Genomic DNA, 21,125 nt, shown 5'->3' on the forward strand with positions numbered 1-21,125 from the left:
ATCAGATGAAAGAAAATTTAATAGGTCAACATGCATGAAGAAAATCAGCTCTGAAGCGGCGCGTCGTCTCGCTGCAGGGTGAAGGACACGATCTCTTTGACGATCCGCTCTGCGATCGTCCTGTTGTTGGCGGCCACGATCCTCCTGGACATCAGGTCCATGTCTCCTCCTAAACACAAACCAATCAGACTTGAGCAGGGAGGGTCCAAGTCTGTGCAGGCGAGCCAAATCAGCACAAAACCCCACCAGCAATTTAAAAATCTACTACAATGAAACCGTGTTTTGGATGTTTTTACTATGTTCTTGTGGCAGAATTAAGCTCAAAATTTCACTTCTGAGTATTTTCTTTGTTCAAATCGTGACAAAAATGCTGTAGAAAAAACACCGGGCCGGCCAGAAGCTCCCTGCTCTGCTCCATTCTGATACTTCCAGACAAATGGATTCATAGATGTCTTCATTTTGAGCTGGAATCTGGCTCTGACTTGTTTGGCTGAATAGTGCCAATATTGCTCGTCGTTTTTGTTGCACCGTTAATGTTAGCTTGGGGTGTGAGGGGCTGTAAGCTTGCAGGAGAGTATGAAAACAGAGAGCTCTCAGCAACAGGGAGGGAAGGGGGGGGTGCTCTGTGCCAATGGTCCCGCCAACAACTCAGAGGTAACTTTCTTATGAACCCCTGCCGCTCTGCAGAAACTTTGTCCTAATTAAATGACCACTGGGAAGGCTTTTACACTAAATCAAAAGAAACAACAGAAAACAAACTGAAATATACAGGAAAGGAGCAGATCAGTCAAATAAAAACTGATCATTTTGAAGATCACATTAATGTTTTCTGTCAAGCTTTGCTTTCTGGAATTTTGGTCTAGATATCTGCCTTTGTTTTTGTTTTTTTGGTCTCTTCCCAATAAATGGCAGAACTAGAAAATCTGGCTTCAACTAAAGCAGGTTAGTTCTTGATCAACTATTCCTTCTTTTTGGTAAAATGTAGATTAAGGATATTTTTTTATGTGCATGAACGATCTACTTCTGTAAATTCTGTTTCCATCTTTGACCTCCCAGAGAAACTCTGAGGACGATCGACGATACAGGATGAAACGAAGCGTTCCAACATCAGCATGACTGCAGTGACAGATGAAGCTGATGCCATGTTGTTAAAAAAAAATGTTTCAATATTGCAAATCCCATGTCCCCATTGTGCAGCCGATCAGATTCAAACTATAGAAGCTTTCTGGGATCTCCTTTCATCACTTGAACTGCTGTGTCTTACCCTCCACATCCATCAGGACGCCACCTGCCTCAGATACAATCAGGGAGCCGGCAGCTACGTCCCACACGTGAATCCCAATCTCGTAGTACGCCTCCACACAGCCCGAAGCCACCAGACACATGTTTATGGCGGCGGTGCCGGCACCTCGCACCCTGAACACACAGGTGTTGTGAGTCATGGCAGCGGCTGGACGCAGCAGCGCGATGACAGGCGGCCGCAGGGTTACCCGTGAACAGGCAGGCACAGGATGTTCCTGAGGCTTCGGAAGATGTGATCCACGGCTGCCGGGTCTCTGCTGGAGCCGAATTCTGTGGCAACGATGGCCTGATGGATGTCTGAGGAAGACAGTCCAGCGTTGGGTCACGCCTTCAGACCGACATTGATTTCTCATGGATGCTTGGCTCACCTGCCTGTTCAGAAACCTGCAGGGGCTCGCCATTGCAGAATGCTCCCTTCCCCCGCCGTGCGGTGAACATTTTGTCCTCCAGGCAGCTGTAGACAACGCCAAATTCCACCTGCACAGACAAGACCACAGCCTTCACCAACATGACCACAAGGGGAAGTCTGGATGGACGGGTCCACACGTTCTTTGGGATGGTCCAGCTTGAACTGGACTGTAAAGTGCCCCCAGAGACCTGCATGTTCTGTGGGTTCTCATCAATGACAACTCAGGGTGGTTAGTGCAGGGTTCTCTAGATCTTTATGGATCACAACAGAACCAGAAGCCCTTTCTCAACTGAGATGCAGCTGCAGCATGTCAGGTGTCCATGTGTTAAAGCCAGGTAACCATGGATGGTTCTGATTCTAGTGCACATGGAGAAATATGCTTCTCTCTTTCACCAAAAGAAAGATGAACCTCACCTGCTTGTTGATGGAGAAGCCAATGGAGACGGCAACAAACGGAAACCTGCAAAGTCAGAGCAAAGCTAATGACGTAAAAGTTATCTCCTCCTTACAGACGGGTCAGAGCCAAGAACTTAAAGAATGTAAGTTATTAAAATACAGGAAACATGAACAAAACAGAAAATAATTAACACAAGAATGTGCAAAGAACATAAAGGGACATTTTAGAAGACATGATGAAAGTACAAGGATGATATGAGAAAATGATGAAAACAAAGAAAATTTTTAAGAAAAAAAATGAACATGAAGAGAAGATGAGAAAATTTAGTGGACAGGAAGAGAGATTGGGAAAAATGATAAAAAATAAAGACTAAATGATGGGAGAAAGAAGAGAACATTATGAGAAATGGACCTACGCGTGAACAAAGTTAGTGGTTCCGTCAATGGGGTCAATGATCCAGGTGGGGTCATCACTCAGGATACAGGACTCACCTGCAGCGACAGACTCCTCCCCTATAAACCTGAGACAGACAAACACCTTAGTGTATATGTTTAGTCCCCGACAGCGGGTTTAGTGAAAGTAGCTCAAATAGAGACTTTTGTAACTCGTTACCATGGAAACTAACTTTAAAATTTCAGATTTATTTAACAGACTGCATTTCCTTTCAATGTTTCTGTAGATTACAGCTGATCCCTTCTCCGGTCTGTCATTTTAGGAGTAGAGACCCAACTCTATAAATGCTGAAGCTGCTCGCATTTCAAAATAAAAGCATGCGAGCAGCTGGACCACGTAAACGATTGGGCTTTAAAGCTTCCCGGCAGCTTTGCTTTTGTCAAAGTGTCGGTGTGTACCTGTGCGTGGGGAATTTCTCCTTCACTGATTGGATGATGAGCTGCTCCACCTTCTGGTCTGTCTGGGTCACCAGATCAACAGCACAACTCTTAGTCATCACGGTTCTCTCATCCTTCAGGGCCCCTCGCACTATCTACCACAGCCAGAAGCAACGCACGGCATCAAAAGTCACTGCTGTAAAACTAGAAATGTGCTTCATGCACATGAATCAACACACAAATGCCATCCATATAACCCTTGTGCTATCTTAGATGACCCCACCCTTACACTGATGTGTTCTCCATACTACGACAAAGGTGGATTAAGGTGGAAAGATTTCATGTAATCCATGGACACCAGTGGGGTTCACAAATCATTGAAGAAAAAAGGTTCAGAGCACTGTCTAGTGGGTCTAGATGACCCAACTCCCAATGTTAAAGTGCCTAGGATAGCACAAGGGTTACATAATACAAGTAAAAACGTCTATTTAATATAAAAAGAATAAAATAAAGTCCACCAGTAAATATAAAACAATTGGACCAAAAAACTATAAAAGTAGTAAAAATGAAATAAATAAAACTTCATTTAAGTCAACTCAGAACTGGGTTTCAAAGGTAAGGGAGAAGATTATCTAAGATTAGATTTAAAAACAGAAAATGTGGATGGTGGCCAGATCTGCAGTAGGCTGTCCCATAGCTAAGGAGTAAACCACAGAGAAAGGAAAAGCAGCAGAAATCTGGGTTCCTGAACAGAACAGTCAGAACCACTCTGAGTTTCAGAAAACAGCTAATGAGACCAGATGATTAGGAGCATCTGGTCTTATTAGAAGGATTTGGACTGAGAGTTTCTTGGTGTTGCACTTTAAGATGATCTCTGTTGCAAATTGTTACATTTAAATTACATTCAACTGTATCGAAGTGGATGAAAGAAGCGAAGAACACGTGTTCAGAACAGTTGGGATAAACAGAGTCAGATCTGTCAATATTCCTCATTGATGTCAGCAAAAAAAAAAAAAAAACCCACAGAATCAAGCCAAGACATGTCACAACATTTGGGTGAAACATATTGAAGGGTTAGTCCAACAGAACCTAGAGGGAGAGTCACAAACCAAACGAGTCACAAAATTTGGCAGATGGAGCATCTGGGTCTTTATTCACACCTGTCCTGCGGTCTCCAACACCTTCAGTCAATCCTTTTATAAGGTTTATCCTGGTTGGAGTTAGGGATCCATCAGTCTCAGTGAACCTGCTTCAGCTTCATGAAACTGAGAAGAAGTGAAGAACACCACAGGTCCAGGTCCGGTCCCGGAGCATCTCTAAATCAGCTGTGCACTCAGACACAAGTACTACCTAGCAACACCAGCCACTGTCAATAATTCTGTAGCCATTGATGAGCGATCAGGTTCTGCAAACTGTGGAGTGAGCTCTGCCCCCGTTTGTCTAAACACTTGTAAATGCAGAAAGATGTTGAAACCATTCTGGTTATGACTGAGTTTGTACCAAATAATCTGTTGGAGCTCAAACTGGTTTCACTCGTTTCCAGGTTGGATTAGCAGAAACGATACCTTACCTCTCCAGCTTTCCTCGCCACGGTAACGGCATGGTCCATAGCGCTTTGCCAGATGTCGGCCATGATGGCGTTAAAGACACACGGACCCTGGAGATTAAGACGGTCAAAGTAATCAATGGACTAGAGATTAATGAGTGCAGCTGACCGATCAGCACAATCATTTTACATTGATCTTTGCTCGACCTACACATTCAGTCCATCTGCTGAACCCAGTTCATTCCTTCATTCATTCATTAAAATCAATAACAATAAGAATGTCAGGGCATAGCATGCACAATACAAAACATACATTACAATAAATTAAAAACATCCAAAGACAATTTTCATATATCTAAATACAGCTTTTTCATTTACACTGTTAAAAATTGTAAATAAGCAAGACTCTAATTATTACAGGGGAAAAAGTCGTGATGAAGAAAATTCTGATTTGTGAATAGGAAATTTACCAAGTATAATCAGCAGGGGGCTGCACAGTGGTTAGCGCTTTCGTCTCACAGTGAGAAAGCCCAAGTTCAAATTTCAATTGGGGCCTTTCTGTGTGGAGTTTGCATGTTTTCCCATTTCATGTGTGGGTTTTCTCCAGGTACTCCGGCTTCCTCCCACAGTCCAAAAAATGACTATAGGTTGATTGGTTGCTCTAAATCACGTGTGTCAAACTCAAGGCCTGTGGGCCAAATGTGGCCCGCCATGTCATTTTATGTGGCCCATATGTGGAGCGAATGTGGAGCATAAAAGTTTTTCATTTCTTAAAATAAAAATTGGTGTGTATTTATTCATATCTAGGGGGAATCAGACTTGAAATATGGGATTGGGCAACTATACATTAGGACTTAAACACTGTCCATATAACCTAACCTGACAGAATCAAATGTAAAAAGATTTATGCTAGAGTAACAAGCAAACATATGTTTTCTATGCACCTGTAATTGTCACTTTAAAAAGTTATAATAAATAAATAATGAGCTATTCAACATTAAGGAGTAGTTACATTTATTTTTCATTACATTTAGTTACATGTATACGGTATATCTGGTCCCTTGAGGACAGCAACTATGCTGATGTGGCCCTCAGTGAAAATGAGTTTGACACACGAGCTCTAAATTGTCTATAGGTGTGATTGTGTGGCCCTGCATGATCATGTGGTACAGACCGGCGACCTGTGTACCCGCCCCTTAAGCCCAACAGTAGCCAGGTCAGGCTCTCGCGACCCCAAAAGGGATAAAGTGGGTTCAGAAAATGGATGGATGGATGATAAGTAGATTAATAGCCACTTTTATAATCAAGTCCATATTCTTGTCATGAAAGGCCAAATATGTTGGAATTTCATCTGAAATTCTGCCCTTTTTGCTACTACCTGATGTAATCTAATGTCACCTGCTACTGCCAAATATTTCTTGATGTAACTTGTGCTTCCTGTCTGATGTTTCCTCAAGAAACTAACTTTTCCTTTTGTTACCTGGTGTTTCTTATCTAACCTAATACGTCCTGGTGTAACCCTGCTGATGTTACCCCTGGTTAACTAACTGCAGAACTTTCCTCTCCATGATCCACCTTCATCTGCAGAGTTTCCATGATCTTCACATCCACCATGACACTGATTTGCTTACTAACTTCTCACTCTCCACACAATCACGTCAGAGATGTCAGGAATGTTTTCTGTAGGTGTGCAGAACGCAAAGGTTAATTGTGTCTCCATTCATCATTTCCTCAGTCAGCTGCTCGAACTGTTCGTCTTCTGGAACGAAGTTCCTTCATCGCAGTTACAGCTCTGAGCCTCTGAACTCATTGATGGAACAGAACTGTTTTATTTCCCTCGATCCTCAAATGTTTCCTTGTGAGCTCATGCGACTTTAAACTCACCGCAAAAGTACATAAATAAACCAACTGACCTGCAGCCTCTTTGAGACACTCACTTCCGGGTTTCTTCTTTTCCTCCCGCTGCATGACGTCACTTCCTGTAGCTCTGTACAGGTAGAAGAGCGGACGGAACTTTTTATTGTTGACCTCATTGGTTCTTCTTGCCCTGCTCATTTCAGGCTCCTCCTAAAAGATCTCAATTAAAACCAACTTTGCGTTTTGTGAAAAATTAAAAAAAATCGTTGTTACACACATGTTGGACCTAACATATTAATTGCCAGCTCTGATATTATGAATCAAATTTATCCCCATTTCTTTTTTTACATGAAAAAACATCCTGTTTGGGCTTACTGATGATGAAAATGTTTAGTTCTACTTGATACATCTTCTAATCTTAATAACAAAATATTAGTTATAAAACTAGATTTCGTAAGAAAACTACACATTTCTGAGACTTACTTCCCCAAATCAGATACTTTGCTTCACCCAGTACGAATAAAAAACAGTAAACACAATCTTTCTCAGCTATATAGATGGACATGATTTTAATTTTATTAATTTTCAATAATGAACCCCCAGGCATTCATCACGAAAAATTGATGTACAGTACTGTTTAGTTGTCTGCGTTCCTTACATCATTTCTGTATTTAAAATAAAGATTTTCAAAATAAATAAATACCCAGGCTCCTCCACTGTCCTTTGATGACCTCCTTGGTACAAAAAATTTGTTGAAATCAATCAAACTGATTTTTGTGGGATCAATCTCATGGCACAGAGGCAAAGGTCCATGAAGGATATATTTTCAGGTAGAGGTAACGGGTTATGTTCCTCTGTCCTGTTAAGGTTGTACCAAATATTACATCCTCTCTTGTTAGTGGCTTGGACAGGGTTTTTTTCTTTTTTTCTCAGAGATCACCCCAAAAGTTGGTGCAGAAAAAAAAAAGTATGGCTGTTTACACCCCACACTTTATTTGAATAATTTATTTGTAAAAAATAGATACATATAAACAATCCGTATAGAAGTGAAGAGTAAATTAGGTTAAATGCATCATATTAGCATTCTAAAAATGTCCCTCTCTTTCGCTGAAAGTTTGCCAGGAGGAAGCAGACTTTCATGCTGTTAAACTGGGTCCTTCAGCAGCCGCTGTTCTTCCTGATCTGGTTGTGTTTGTGGTTCAAACATCTCTTCCATATAATGAGCCAAACACGATGGGGGATCCATCCAACAGAGACTGCAGGGTCTTTCTGAAGCTGTATATCTATTTGAAATTTGTGTTTTTCTTTCCTGCATTTAGAATGTCTCCAGATTTAAAGTCCTTACTCTTGTAGATTCTAGGTTTCTGTGATATTACTGTAATGGGCTGCCATCAATTTCTGAAGATTTAATGTTGTGTTTTACCAATGATTTCCATAAAGCACCACTCGGATCATCTTTTGATCTATTGTAAAGGGGTTTTACGGGTGGTCGTTTAATTATGATGTTGCCATTTGTAGCTAAAATTTAAAAAAAAAAGTGTTGTTCTCTTAAGACCTAAATTCAGTAATTTATTAGAGCTTGCGGCCAGCGTATTTTGTATGTCACAAATACAGCATTTCTTCCATCTGCTCCTGATTCACAACAATTTGAATAAAGGAATACTCAGAAATGCAATTTTGAGCAATTTTCTTTATATATGTCCTCCATTAGAAAAATGCCACATGAACATGTTAAAAACACAAAATATACAATTTCCATCCGAGTGGGTCTTTCTGGCCAGATTACCCATAAATCTTCCATTTAGTTAAATGTTTCTAACTTCCTGGGAGAGAGCATTTACACGTGACATACCTGAAGATCTGAAAAAAAGACACCCGAGACCCAAAAGTCTGAAAACGTTTTTGGCCCGATGCAGACTCTGGCTCTGCCTCTCGTTTTTATTTATCACATTTTTGTCAAAAACCACCTCCCCCAGTTCTTTAATGTTGAACCAAGACATTTTCAAACTCCCAGACAGAAAGCTTTTATAGTTATTAGACACACACGAGGGCAGACAAGAGAGTCAGAACCGCCACAGCGTCTCCTTTCGAGGAACCAAGCATGTGGAGGTAAATCCACTTCTAAAGATACTGTAAATAAGTAATAGTGTAAAGAAAGATCCTGCATGTGAACTGTCAGTTACTGAGGCACACCGTGATCACAGCTGGGTTTGGTTATCTGTTTGTTTGGACACACCGTGTGAGGTTTTCTCATTTTCTCAATAAAACGGCTTATTTTTCAAAACCTCGCCAGGCATCTCTGTCTACACATTTTAAATAACAACCACATAGCTTTTAGGGATGGGTTTTGTGTTAATCCCCCTATTCTGATCCAGAGAACATCTTGACTCTGGGTGTTGACCCGATCAAGCTGGAGAACCAGCTGAAACATCACGCAGGAACACTGAACGTTTGATTTCAGTCTTTAGAGCATCACAAACACTTCCTGTCAGCTGACCTGCAGGCGTGCACGTGCAGCCACTCGTCTGGTTTGGTTCAACTCATTTGCCTTTTTTTATCTTGGCCACCTTGTCCTTCCTCTTCTTCACATGCTTTGGCACTTTGTTCTTCCTCTTCTCTCTCTGGGCCTCCTTCACCATCTTCTTCCTCTCCTGCAAGAACACACAGGTGAGTATTTTCTCACCTCTTCATCCCTTCATTTCTTCACTCTGACCACCTTTTTGTCCACTGGGGTTTTCTCAGCCTTCTCTTCTGCATTCTCCTCCTCCTCTTCTTCTTCCTCCTCTTCCTCTGAGGAAGGGTGCTCGTCCTCCAGCAGCGCAGGAACCTGGTGGAACATTTCTGGGCATCAAAGTCTGCCTGAAGCGACGGGTCAAGAGAAAGAAAAAAGTGGTACCGTCTGAACCCCGGACAGATCCTTCTTCAGCCCGGTGAGCGTCTGGTACAGAACCTGAACACACAGACTCTTCATCAGCACCTTCATCTCCCTCAGCAGGTCAGAGTTCTGGCAGTCCTTACCTGGTCATTCTGCGGGCAAGTAGACGGCTCATCCAGCGCTGCCTTCATCATCTCCACATCGCGCTCATAGTGGCTCACCTCTGTCAGTGTGCGCGGGATGTAGGCCCTCTTGAACACCTGCAGGGGGAGCCACAGGTCAGACTTCAGGACTGAAAGCTGAGATCGGTACCATCTGCTCCACCATCACCTCCTCATCCACATGGTTCTGGTCCGATCTTTGCTCCGAGGTCCGTTCAGTCGCCATCTCCATTGCCTGCTCAACCACAGACAGCAGAGTGTCACATTCACATGCGTTTTATTAATGATACATCGCTGCGGGGAGACCCCACCTTCTCCAGGTACCGGTCCATGTTCTGGGGGGTGATGGACGGATCCGTTATGAAGTCAAACAGCTCACGAACCGTCATGGCAGCGACTCCATGCTTCACAAAGAACTCTGTAAAACAGGAAGACTGACCCAGATCAGAGCAGAACTTCCCAGTCCAACAGTTGGGTTTCTTATCCGTCCAGGTTGGACCAAAGTCTCACCGTTGACGTTGCTGCAGTCTTTCCTGAGAAACTCAAGGGCATGCGGGTGGTCGTGCTCCACCGACTGCGACACATCAATGATGTAAGCATCGCCATCATGGTACCTGGGCACAGGTCAGAACCTCAGAACCATACCACAGCACCGGGCCGGGCTCTGCTTGCCACTATCGTCTTACAGCATGTTGAACTCGCTGAGGTCAGCGTGGACCAGCCGGGCATCCTGGAACATCTTTCTCACGTTCTGGACCACCTGCAGGTACAGCTCCCGGGCCTTAGACTCGGACAGCGCCGCATTCTTTAGTAGGGGAGCTGGCCTAGTCGTCAGAACAGAACCTCATCAGCACACTGCTTTTTAAGCCACAGATACCTCACCGCCTAATGGCTCTTACATGTTGTCCTTTCCAATGAAGCCCATCAGCAGAACATGACTTCTGAGTAGCAGTGGTTCTGGACTTGGAATTCCGGCCATCTGCAATCTAGAACACATAAACCATGTAAACCAGGTTCTCCTCTGGTCACAAAGATTATATCTACAAAACTGGGTTCCTGCCAGCACACCTCCTAGTTTATGCTAGCTTCTACTAGTTCAATACAGCCCATCTGGTTCTATCTCAGTAGGTATTACAAGGTCTATTAATCAGATTCTGGTTGATTTAATGGTCCAACCTGATGAGGTTCCTCATTTCTTTCTCTGCCCACGTTCTCACCATCTTCCTGGGATTTCCTTTACAGTACCCATGACGGAACCTGCAGAACCCCACAGGAACAGCAGGAAGAGAATGTCTATGTTTGTTTTAGATGCAACAGGAACTAAAGACCAGGTGACGCCCACCTGAACTCGCCGCTGACATATTTGTCCCGATCCTTGAAGAGCAGGATGGACGTCTTGTAGATCTTGATGGCTCTGCTTTCTCCTGACGCCGTGATGGCGTGATAGACGTTGGCCTGAAAAACACAAAGAACCTCCTCTGAGCTCAACTCCTAGTATGGACTCTATGGGACAGAGCCTTAACAGACACAACCAGCTAGGACTATAAGCCTGGCTGAGGTCTGCCTATCAGTGTGAAGAATATGAATGACCTGACCTCCTTTCCTGTACTTATGCAACCGTTGATTTCAGAGATGATTCCTCGACTCAACATCTTGAAGAGAATCATTCGAGTTCGTGGATCCAAAACCTGCAGGTATAGAAACCTTCACGTGAGTGGTGATCAGTTTATCAGTGGTAAGTGAAGTCAACATCGGTGTACAAATTTTGGTCATGTCAAGAGTAGTTTTCTTTTTTTTATATTTTTTCATTAAAGCTCTCCAACTCAGTAGGGGAAAACACCTGAAGGTGTTTCACCTGAAGGTGTTTCATGCACGGTTATTTTTTTCTTTTTTAATCACCAGCATTTGCTTTGAGTTTGGCATACACACATTTGCACCTGGTTTATTTAGGGTACAGAAATCTTCATGAATGAGGTTTGGAGTCTCGCGTAAAAACAGCCGAGTCTGCATATGTGCAGTCAGACAGGCTGTACACGTGAAATCAACAGTTTGGCAAGGCTTTTCAAATGAAAAGCTTCGCCCTGCCAGCCTCACCTGCTCCACCGTAGCTCGGTCCGATTTGTCCTTTACTCTGTACCTGTGGACAGCAGCCATCAGAGCGTTAGAGGAACCGTTTACAGAACAGGAACGACACCGTCTTCAGGTGGGTTCAGCTTACGTGTCGGCTTCTTTCTGCCTCTGCATGGCAGTGACTTTATTGATCACAGAGTCTGCATAGTTCAGTTTATCTGCAGGAGAACAAATTACTCAGAAACAGCACCATAAATCCATCATCATCTACAAAAGCACATGAAAACGCTGACATGTGTTCGTTACCTTCAAAACACTATGATCTGAGCATGCTCAGTTTAGAGGATCTAGATCAGGGGTGACAACGATCGCGATCGACCGTTCGATCTTCAAGGACAAGAGGGTAGATCGCAGGCCAGCAAAGGCAAATAACCAAAAAAAATAAATATATATTTCTAAAAAATCCGTCAGCGAATCAAAATCGTTACCAAGAAGTACGTGACTTGATTGACATGCAAAACGGCCAATCAAGCATCCTTTGATCCATACGTCACTGCACCTATCCAACATCCAATCACAAAGTTCTTTTTCAATAAAAAACAGGGAAGTGAGCTATCCAGCCGTATAGTTTTGAGCCTGATGCCAGCTCAAACAAGGAAAAACAAAGACGTACATGGATCTTGTGGGCTACAAGTGAAAGCATCAATATGGAAAGAAGCAGGGAGACAATAGCATCTCTGTCACGGCTACAGACTTTTACCTACAGCATTTTTCCATCTGCTCTTGATTCACAACAATTTAAATTAAGAAACTCAATTTTGAGCCTAAATTTCTTTGCATATGTCCTCTATTGTTAGAAAAACGCCACAAGAACATGTTAAAAACACCAAAAACAAGTTTTTATTGGAGTGGGTCTTTAAAGCACTTATTGATGTTCAAAATAGTCCATGCCTGCCAAAATAAAAGTGTGGCTGATTCATTACTTTTTATTTTTAAGTTACCAGGCTTTTTTATTTTTGAACTATCTGGCCTAAATAGCCTTCCAAAGAAGGTGAACTGCCAAAAAGCACTTCTAGGTTTTCAATACTTGACTGGGGCCAAGAGGTATCATCTTAACCCTTGTGCTATCTCAGATGACCCCACCCTTACATTGACGTGTTCTCCCTACCATGACAAAGGAGGATAAAGGTGGAAAGATTTCATGGAATCCATGGACACCAGTGAAGATCACAAATCATTGAAGAAAAAAGGTTCAGAGCACTGTCTAGTGGGTCTAGATGACCCAACTCCCAATGTTAAAGTGCCTAGGATAGCACAAGGGTTACATGAGGAATCTTGTCGTCAGAAGCAAAAATCAAAGTCTCTGTCTTTAACAGTTGTTTCTAAACCCTTTTATTTTCTAGACAAAAAAAATTAACAGACCGGTTAATTTACTGATGTCTGTCTCATTAAAAGTGTAATAAAGAGAATGTCATCTACATAAATATGATTAGAGACCTGAATAAAACAAACCAATAAGCTGCTCAAGTGGCATCATGTAGAAAATAAATAAAAGAGCACCTGAAGCCCCTGAGGCAAACCCCAAGTCAATTCTCTCCGTTCTGACACTTTGTAGTGCTAAAGTTCTGTCTGTTAAATATGAGATGAAACCATTTACGGGGTGAATCTAAAAACAGAATAGAAATGCTCAGTCAAAACCTGATATTTGACCGTATCAAAAGCAGCTGTTAGTCTGCAGACATGAGCATTAGACCTTTTTAAAAGAGCAGCCTCTGAGTGGTTACAAAGTAGACCTTGAATACGGAAAAAATATGAACAGACCAAAAACTGGAAAGAATTGGAATATTAGATCTTCAAGAACAGAAGACATTCCAGAACAACAACAGACGTCGTAGAGCAGAACACCCTCTAAAACACTAGACATTCTAGAACAAAAGATATCTTAGAACCAAAACCTTCCAGAGCAGAAGACTGACTAAAACAGTTATTATCAAGAGCAGAAAATCAAACTAGAATCCACTCGAAAACAAAATCCATAATAGAACAGCAGACTTCATAAAATGGAAGATAAAAAAAAAAGAATTTCCAAGAACAGAATGTCTCCCAAAACAAAAGACCTTCTAGGAACGGAAGACAAAGTAAAATCGAGGATCTCCTGAAACAGCAAAACGACTAGAACAGTAGACCATCAAGAATGGAAGACCTCAAAGAACAGAAGAACCAAAAAAGCTCTAGAACAGAAAACCCATTAGTCCAGAAGACAATCTTAGAACATAGGTCTTTTAGAACAAAGACCTTCAGACTATGCGACCAAAACAAAAATCTTTGCAGAACAAAATGTTTTCTGGAATTAAGACTTTCTGGAAAAGAAGATAGTAGAATAATATCTATCATTGCCTTGTTTTTTAACCTATTTATGTGTTTCAATAAAAATGCTAATGTAAACAAAAACATCAACAAAAACAGTGGTAGGTTAACTTTCTTGTATGAAATTGTGTTTGCCTCTAAAAATAAACTCCATCTTCTCTCATGTAGAGGAAATCAGGGCGGGGCTAATACTTTTTCACACATCCATAGGAGATTATTCAGAACTATCAGCCATCTTCTTACTGGAGATTGTTTGACCTCACAGAGGGGCAGACACTTTTTAAGGTCACACCATGTCGGACAGGAAAACCAGAACTAGGGCTGCACGATATGAGGAAAACTTGCGATATGCGATATTAGAGATTAATATTGCGATAACGATATAATTTGCGGTATATAAAAAAATAGAAAAATGCCAAAAACACCATTCCCATTTGATTAGAAACAGTTTAAAATTACACTCCAAATGACCCTCATTGACATAGGTGACAAACATCTAACATAATAGGCCTCCATCTGATTGGTAAACAATGGGAAGGCGTCCATCTGATTGGTCAAAGCATAAAGGGATTTATTTGATTCGTTAAATGCTTCAAGCTGCTAGAAGATTGTTTTAACACATTTTGGGTTTACGATTTATTGCGATATTCGCAGTCTTTTGCGATATGCCTATTGCAGAGCTGGATATTGCGATAACGATAAATTTGCGGTATATTGTGCAGGCCTAACCAGAACCCTCCACAGCTGTGGTCTATGCATGTGAGTGTGCACGTGTGTGTACCCAGGTTGATTTTGTGTTCGTATTTCCTCAAAGCTTTGTCAGACGGGGTCGAGGACGAGATCATCTTATTCGACGGGTTCTGTCTGTTTGCCTGAGAACAGTGACAGAGAAACAAAAGGGCAGTGGGATCAGACTCATTATCACTGATAAATAATTCTGAACCGTGACCGTGATGTGACTTCTTTAACTGAAAAGGAACCAATATACCCTAACTGACATTTAACATGGCAACTAAATTTTAATGTATCTGGATCAGAACCTGGCAGTTGAGGCCGCTCCGGTTTAATCTGCTGGTCAGATTGGCAGCAGAATGGTACGCCCAATCCTCTTCATCATCCTCATCATCATAATCATCATCCACTTCGTCCTCCTCCTCATCACTGTCGACCCTCTGCGCAGCGACATCATTGATGAGGCTTGGTAGCAACGAAGGCTCTGATTGGTCTCTGCAGGAAACAGAAAAAGACAGACTGAGAAAGAACCAACAGGGAGGAAGAGTCCAGACCCTCAGCCAATTACAGGGAAGATATGTTCAGGTGGTGTTTGCACCTGAAAATATGTAGCCACAAGGCTACATGAGTAACACTCGAGCAGATCACTTTTGTGGACAAAAACATGTATTTGTGTAGGTAAAATTTGTGCACGTCGCTCTAATCTTGTGATTAGGATTGAAGGCAAAATAATACCAATTATGGTCAAAAAACACATTAAAATCTCTTCAGTTCCTCTATCGTTGGTCCCAAACATGGCTCCCTACTTGTGACAACATTTTCTAATGCTTACACGGCATTAAAAATCTTAAACTGCCACAAATGGATGTTGTTTTGTCAGTGGGTATGAGGCTTTGATGGTTAGAAAAGTCCAAAAAATAACATCTGAACTCAAATAGGCATAACTGTGAGGAGATACAGCCCAGAAACCTGGAGAAGACCCTCTGGAGAGAAGGTACTTGCCCCATTTGGTTACCATGGTAACAGAGAAGGCATCATCTGTCCTCCTGCACCATAAAAATCAAAGTCTTTGCAAGACCCAAACCACAGGAGGAGACAATTGTTCATGAAACACTGAGGATTTTGGATCTTCTGAAAGCTTTGGCAGTCATTTCTTATGGGATCACAGAACCAGGCCGTAACAGGTGAACCTGACAGAAGACACTGTTCTGCTCATGGGGTCGGTTCTTTCTTTTTGGCAGGATGATTTAGGTTCTGACCCGGATTAGACACTCACTGAGGAGCTGGTTTTGGCCTTTCCAGGTGCTGACTAAACTAAACAAGCCAGTCAAAATGATTCATCAGAAATGTTAGTACATGGATAATCGACTACTGGACCACTCAGAACTAGCGTTTGGGCTTGGACCCATACGACCTTTTTTCTGACATGGGGACTAGATTTTTTCCTGACGACACAGACAGAGCGACAAAGAGAACCAAACCAAACCAAACCAAACCAAACCAAACCAAACCAAACCTTTACCTGTCTACCTCAGCGTCATCAAACTGTCCAGGAACGCACGTGACCTCCTCCATGAACCCACAGCCCACGCAAAGTAATCCCGCTGTATTTGGTTGATAAGAAGCCCACCTTCACCGGGCCGCCTTGTTCGGGTGGTATAGAAGTCAACAGCGTGCTGCTCCTTCAACTTCCGGCTCTGATCACGTGACTACGGCGAACAAGAGGGGCCAACCCATTGCGGCTGCGCAGTGCTGCGTTCTGACCAAACCTCCATGTGTTTCAGTTCGCTTCCGGGTTTCTTGCCTTGCCTCCTGCATGCTTTAAAGTGAGAACATTTCCCGAGGCCCCGTGTCTGAGATCGTGCAGGAACTGCATCAGGATGCAGGACCTGAGCCGATGTCCTCGGAACCTGCTGGTCTGTGAGCGGTCCAGCTTCCAGAACGAGAAAAACAGGGTCAGCGCACAGGTGGAGCAAATGCATTTTAACTACAAGGTGAAAATTAAAATATTCAAGTCCGCATGTGAATTAGTTTAAGGAAGCAGAATGATGCATCCTCTTGACAAACTGTTTTTGAAGGCAACATTGAGAGATATATTCCCGTGTTTCTGAAGGCAGCACCGAGGGACATGATACTACTCCTGTCCCTGAAGGCAGCAAAGACTGATGATCTTAAGTAGTGCTTTTAAAAGCAGCATGGAGTGATGTTAAGTTCTTGAAGGCAGCATCAAAGTATATTCTTCTATGTTTAATATTGAATCATAGAGACTGCTGATTGGCCGTTCCGTCTTTTATTTTGGCAGGTCTTTGCGAAATTCAGGAAAATTTAGTTAAAAATTGTGACCTGTCACTGAAACAGCCACGATCTACTGCTTCCTATGCCTGTGCAGGTGTCTCTGCTACTGCCTGATTGTAGCTCCGCCCCCTCCCATCTGGATGAAACATTGAAGTCATTCAACAGTTTTTACCTGATTAAGAAGCTGCCCATCTACAAGCTGCTGAATGAGAACTTCCTGCGGAGTGCCATCTACAACGGTAACAAAACGCCCGTCTTCACTAAACCTAGCTGAGACCTGCTCTCATCTGGTCACATGACTCACCTGTTCCTATGTGCTGCAGGCAGCGTGTATGGTTTATCCCACCAGACTCGCATCGACGAGGATAACTGTGTCTCCCTAATGCCCAACGGTAAAAAGCATCACTTCCTGTTTGTTGTGTGGATCTCCATGGTCAAATGACCCTTTTCATCTGTTCTTGGATCACATGATCTTGTCTGTCTGTCCTCAGGTATCTTGACCCTGTCCCTGGACAAAGACTCTTTTGAGCTGCTGGGCTTCGAGGGGAAACCATCAAGGTTTAACCACAGGCGTTGCAGCAGATTTGGTTTGTTATGCACAACTTAACAATTTCTAAAGCGTTAGTTCACAACGAAGGTGGTGTCAAAGCACTGAGGGGTTTGCTGTGTAATCCCTGTACTGAGCAAACAAAAGCGGACAGTGGAGAAGGAGAAATTGGTGGAAAACGAGGAAGAAACCCGTTGCAGAACTAGATTCCATAAAACCAATCATCTGCTGTGACTGATTGGAGTCTGAAACTACTGGCACACTGGTCTTATGATGCACATTCTTGAATGCACGTTTAGCGCATGGCATTCACACGAGAGAAGCTGGGAGGGGCCTCTTCTTATTTTTCTTGTTCTATTTACTTCGCCACCTACAGTTGGAAGAGGCTTGGTGTGAAATCCCTAAGCGGTGCAAATCTCACGTAGCTATCCAGGCTTTTTCTTTCCCAGCTCTATTCCGACATATGAAAGACTTGGTGTCATATAATTCCGATCGGGCACAAACCACAATTATTAATTTCGCCTCCATGATTAATTTATAGCTGTTAGACAGGACAAGTTAAAAAAGCTTGCCCTGTCCTCTCCGTCACGCAGCAGACCGGCTTTTCCAAACCCGTTGGTGATGGTAGATTTTTTTCACACTGCTTTTAACTTGAAAGCTGCGTCATATGCATTTATTCTTGCATTTTCAATGATGAGGGTCTGTTCGTGCTATTCATTCACAAAGCAGGAATTTACATAAAACTTGTGTCTTCCTCGACACATTTACCGTATTCCCCCTGTCTCACTCTAACCCTCTCTGCTCGAGCGCCCCCTAGTGGCTGTTCGAAAAAAATGCCTTAAAAAAAGAAGGAAAAAAATGCATAAATTAGCCGCATCATTGAATAAGCCGCAGGGTTGAAAGCGTGTGATAAAGGTAGCGGTTTATAATCTGGAAATTATGGTACATAGAGACGCATGTTATGTAAGAACAGAAGAAACCAGCAACAAAATGAGGATCTGACAGAAATGAGTGAGCAGATCCTTTTTCTGTGCACCTGTATGAACTTCAGTGGTAACTGTGAACCTAACGGACAGCTGCATGGCTCCTGGAAGGCGGAATTACCTCAGACTTCTTGAGGGTCTGAAGTCACGCCTTCCGCTACAAACGGACTTCCTGTTGTCACATCATCCAGGTGAGTGACTCCATATTCCAGTTCAGTTCAATTTAATTTGTATAGCCCAAATTCACAACAACAGTCGTCTCAATGGGCTTCATATAGACATATGAGACCAAGCTGTGTCTTTCTCTGTCTTGCAGGGGGTGGGGCTTCTTTGCATCCCCTTTTGTCTTGCTGTGATTGGTCAGAGCACCAACCTGAGGTCAAATTCCGCAGCCTGACCAACGTGTCCTTTCCTGTCCCCGAGTCATGTGACCCTCACAGCTTCCTGCAGTGGTTGGGTGCGGTGGAGTCCGGCGTCAGCGGGTATGGCGTTCTTTCGTCGTTAGCTCATCACACAACGTGGTTGCATGATGCGTGCATTTCTGGGTTTCAGTGAGAACTCGTCCAACAGCTTCCTGTCCTCACTGATCTGTCCGGAACCGAAAACTCAGACCAACTGCGCTCTGAGCGCGTGTGTGAGCGGCATGCTGCTACCGCAAGACATCCAGCGCCTCATTGGTCAGCTCAGGTCAGCTGATGGTACACATTCAAAGCATGTGGGAGTGGGCTTGGTGTGTGACTCGCCTGTCTCGCAGGAGTCACCTGGAGCAGGTCCAGTCCTGGGCGGTGCTGACAGTTCACGGTTTCGCGGACAGCCCCGTGTCCTGGGGAGGGAGAGAGCATGGATTTCTTCGAGGAGGAGAGAACTTTTACAGCCTGCTGATGTCCCACGACCACACCTACCACCTTCACTTGGCTGCCGGCGCACACGATGCCTGCCCACCGTGATGCCACTAACCCATCAGAACCAAGAGAATTGACTGAGCTCAGACAGTGCTGGAGGCCTGACCTGTGGCTTATTCAACCTGTTAGAACTTCACCAGATCAGAACCAGTGTGCAATTAATTTAGTCTTGAAATTCTTTAGTTTGTTCCGGACTAGCAGTTCTGGTTCAACCCATGACTTACTTATCAGCAATACATTGGGAACAGAAGCAGAACCCCTGTTAGAACTAGTGCTTTTCAGTGAGAGCAAGGGGATCTAACCCGGGTCAACACACCTTTTGTGGATAGTTGAGCTGCAGCAGAACCACAGAGGCTGAGAGAATGATGTGTGGAAGATCTGCGCCTGGCATGCCTTGGTAAGCAATCAGGTGGTTTTCTCGACTTTAAAACGTTATGTGTCTGCCTTATTTGTCTGAGGGCGTGTAGGGTCAAATCCACTCTGCTCTCCAGGTAGCTTTTTCGTTTTATACATGTAAAATGGGTGGGCAAATGGTATATAATTTTTTTTCAGCAATGGTAACTAGTTTCATTTATTTTGAACCCTGGAACTGAGTCATTTTCTGACTGCACTTTTGGATGCAGTGCCATTTCCTGCCATGGGGTGGTGCCGCCGAGACGCCATTTTCTTTGAATAAATGTCATCATCGTCTTCACTGAATTCCATTTCCCAGTTACCATGTTGAATTTTGTTTCTCCGACAGGGATGTGCGAAGGGTTTGGGAGCGTCAGGTGAGTTCTTTGTGGACTCAGGTTCAGGTGCCGTTCAGGTTGGCTGCAGACAGAAGCTGGCTTTGCTGATGATTTGGGTTTGAAAGAGCGGGCCGCTGCATTTGAAACAGGTTTTGACTTAATGCTTAATTTCTTTAAAGTGGTTCAAACACTGAGATCGATGGACCTTTTGAGTTGGTTTGCTTAGTCTTTCACGTCTCTTCTTCTCAGACGTGTTGAAATGTTTTCTGTGTTGTTGAACCTCTTTTTTTTCTTGGATTTTGGCTTGATGACATCATTCATTTGATTACATCACAAAGAGGAGTAATGTATTTATTTTATGACGTCATACTCTGTGATGCCATCAGAGAGGTAATCTATTCAGACCATAAATTGTATTTATAAAAAAAAAAAAACTTGGTTAGCAACTTTTAATCTAAGGCATTTTTCCTTTTTAAAGCATAATAAGAATTGCAACGTTTTGTTTTTTCCTTAATGACCACAAGGAGTTGGATGCAAATGCGAGTCAATCTCTTTTTACTGACATGTTTAAAGACCCAAACCAATGAAGATGGTGTTTTTGGCAGGGGTCTTGGTGTGTGGGTGACCAGGCACTCCTCATCTTTTATATCCCATCATGCACCACAGTAGAACACCAACACTCACCTGAGCACAGGTGCTAGCTCACCTTTGCACAAATACTTTGTTTGCATGCTTAAGAATGTACATGTGTGAGCTGCAGTTGTATTGTGTATGTGTTCACGTGTTAACATGCTGACTTTGTGACTTATCATCTGCACCTCACAGAACTGTTGATAAACCTCCAGCAACTTGTTGCTTTTTGTTTCTATTCACTCCCGGTGTTGGGAGTAACGGCGTTTAGGTATAACTGTGTTACTAATGGCGTTAAAATTTAAGTAACGGGGTAATAGAACTAATTACACTATAATACCAAAAGCATTCACTCACCTGCCTTGCCTCACATATGAACTAAAGTACCATCCCATCCCTAACCCATAGAGTTCAATATGATGTTGGCCCACCTTTTGCAGCTTTTACAGCTTCAACTCTTCTGGGAAGGCTGTTCACAAGGTTGAGGGGTG

At 43.0% G+C, this 21,125-nt stretch overlaps 3 protein-coding genes across 5 annotated transcripts; 1 reads left to right on the forward strand and 2 right to left on the reverse strand.

The window, feature by feature from the left end:
• Window position 1: 1 nt before the first annotated feature.
• Window positions 2–6,532, reverse strand: LOC101163203 (inositol monophosphatase 1). Its single transcript, XM_004078882.3, has 9 exons — window positions 6,398–6,532; window positions 4,509–4,595; window positions 2,960–3,093; window positions 2,524–2,628; window positions 2,126–2,171; window positions 1,671–1,779; window positions 1,491–1,599; window positions 1,265–1,416; window positions 2–169 (listed from the first exon to the last, which is right to left on the reverse strand). The coding sequence occupies exons 1-9, from the start codon at window positions 6,515–6,517 to the stop codon at window positions 45–47; spliced, it is 987 nt and encodes a 328-aa protein (XP_004078930.2). The 5' UTR covers window positions 6,518–6,532; the 3' UTR covers window positions 2–44.
• Window positions 6,533–8,230: 1,698 nt separating this feature from the next.
• On the reverse strand, window positions 8,231–16,248 carry riok1 (RIO kinase 1). Its single transcript, XM_004078884.3, has 17 exons — window positions 16,069–16,248; window positions 14,855–15,041; window positions 14,596–14,686; window positions 11,596–11,665; window positions 11,472–11,514; window positions 10,973–11,065; window positions 10,720–10,832; window positions 10,554–10,634; window positions 10,277–10,363; window positions 10,064–10,201; window positions 9,888–9,991; window positions 9,689–9,795; window positions 9,547–9,612; window positions 9,360–9,476; window positions 9,238–9,291; window positions 9,058–9,168; window positions 8,231–8,992 (listed from the first exon to the last, which is right to left on the reverse strand). The coding sequence occupies exons 1-17, from the start codon at window positions 16,119–16,121 to the stop codon at window positions 8,882–8,884; spliced, it is 1,626 nt and encodes a 541-aa protein (XP_004078932.1). The 5' UTR covers window positions 16,122–16,248; the 3' UTR covers window positions 8,231–8,881.
• Window positions 16,249–16,308: 60 nt separating this feature from the next.
• On the forward strand, window positions 16,309–20,857 carry rpp40 (ribonuclease P/MRP subunit p40). 3 transcript variants are annotated; one of them, XR_910403.2, is made up of 9 exons: window positions 16,309–16,540; window positions 16,936–17,080; window positions 17,165–17,233; window positions 17,333–17,428; window positions 18,440–18,562; window positions 18,688–18,853; window positions 18,924–19,058; window positions 19,126–19,670; window positions 20,016–20,857. XR_910403.2 is itself a non-coding variant. In XM_004078885.3 (8 exons), the coding sequence occupies exons 1-8, from the start codon at window positions 16,427–16,429 to the stop codon at window positions 19,316–19,318; spliced, it is 1,041 nt and encodes a 346-aa protein (XP_004078933.1). In that variant the 5' UTR covers window positions 16,309–16,426; the 3' UTR covers window positions 19,319–20,857. The 3 variants fall into 3 exon arrangements, 2 of the variants coding, with proteins under 2 accessions (XP_004078933.1, XP_011484674.1); XM_004078885.3 differs by having other exon boundaries at window positions 19,126–20,857; XM_011486372.2 differs by having other exon boundaries at window positions 16,309–16,513; window positions 19,126–20,857.
• Window positions 20,858–21,125: the final 268 nt, after the last annotated feature.

Source organism: Oryzias latipes, chromosome 17 (assembly GCF_002234675.1).
Source record: "Oryzias latipes chromosome 17, ASM223467v1".
In the NCBI taxonomy this organism is placed as follows: Eukaryota; Metazoa; Chordata; class Actinopteri; order Beloniformes; family Adrianichthyidae; genus Oryzias; species Oryzias latipes.

What these genes read in the sequence shown, in the direction of transcription:
- LOC101163203 (XM_004078882.3), bottom strand. Translation starts at nt 6,517, where the DNA reads ATGAGGTCAACAATAAAAAGTTCCGTCCGCTCTTCTACCTGTACAGAG. An exon ending in GTGTCTCAAAGAGGCTGCAG is followed by an intron (nt 4,596 to 6,397) that starts GTCAGTTGGTTT and finishes CTTAATCTCCAG; the next exon opens with GGTCCGTGTGTCTTTAACGC. An exon ending in CGTCCTGATGGATGTGGAGG is followed by an intron (nt 170 to 1,264) that starts GTAAGACACAGC and finishes GTTTGTGTTTAG; the next exon opens with GAGGAGACATGGACCTGATG.
- riok1 (XM_004078884.3), bottom strand. Translation starts at nt 16,121, where the DNA reads ATGGAGGAGGTCACGTGCGTTCCTGGACAGTTTGATGACGCTGAGGTA. An exon ending in GCATAAGTACAGGAAAGGAG is followed by an intron (nt 10,833 to 10,972) that starts GTCAGGTCATTC and finishes TGTGTTTTTCAG; the next exon opens with GCCAACGTCTATCACGCCAT. An exon ending in TGGACCGGTACCTGGAGAAG is followed by an intron (nt 9,613 to 9,688) that starts GTGGGGTCTCCC and finishes GTGGTTGAGCAG; the next exon opens with GCAATGGAGATGGCGACTGA.
- rpp40 (XM_004078885.3), top strand. Translation starts at nt 16,427, where the DNA reads ATGCAGGACCTGAGCCGATGTCCTCGGAACCTGCTGGTCTGTGAGCGG. An exon ending in GCGGAGTGCCATCTACAACG is followed by an intron (nt 17,081 to 17,164) that starts GTAACAAAACGC and finishes TATGTGCTGCAG; the next exon opens with GCAGCGTGTATGGTTTATCC. An exon ending in TGTCTCCCTAATGCCCAACG is followed by an intron (nt 17,234 to 17,332) that starts GTAAAAAGCATC and finishes GTCTGTCCTCAG; the next exon opens with GTATCTTGACCCTGTCCCTG.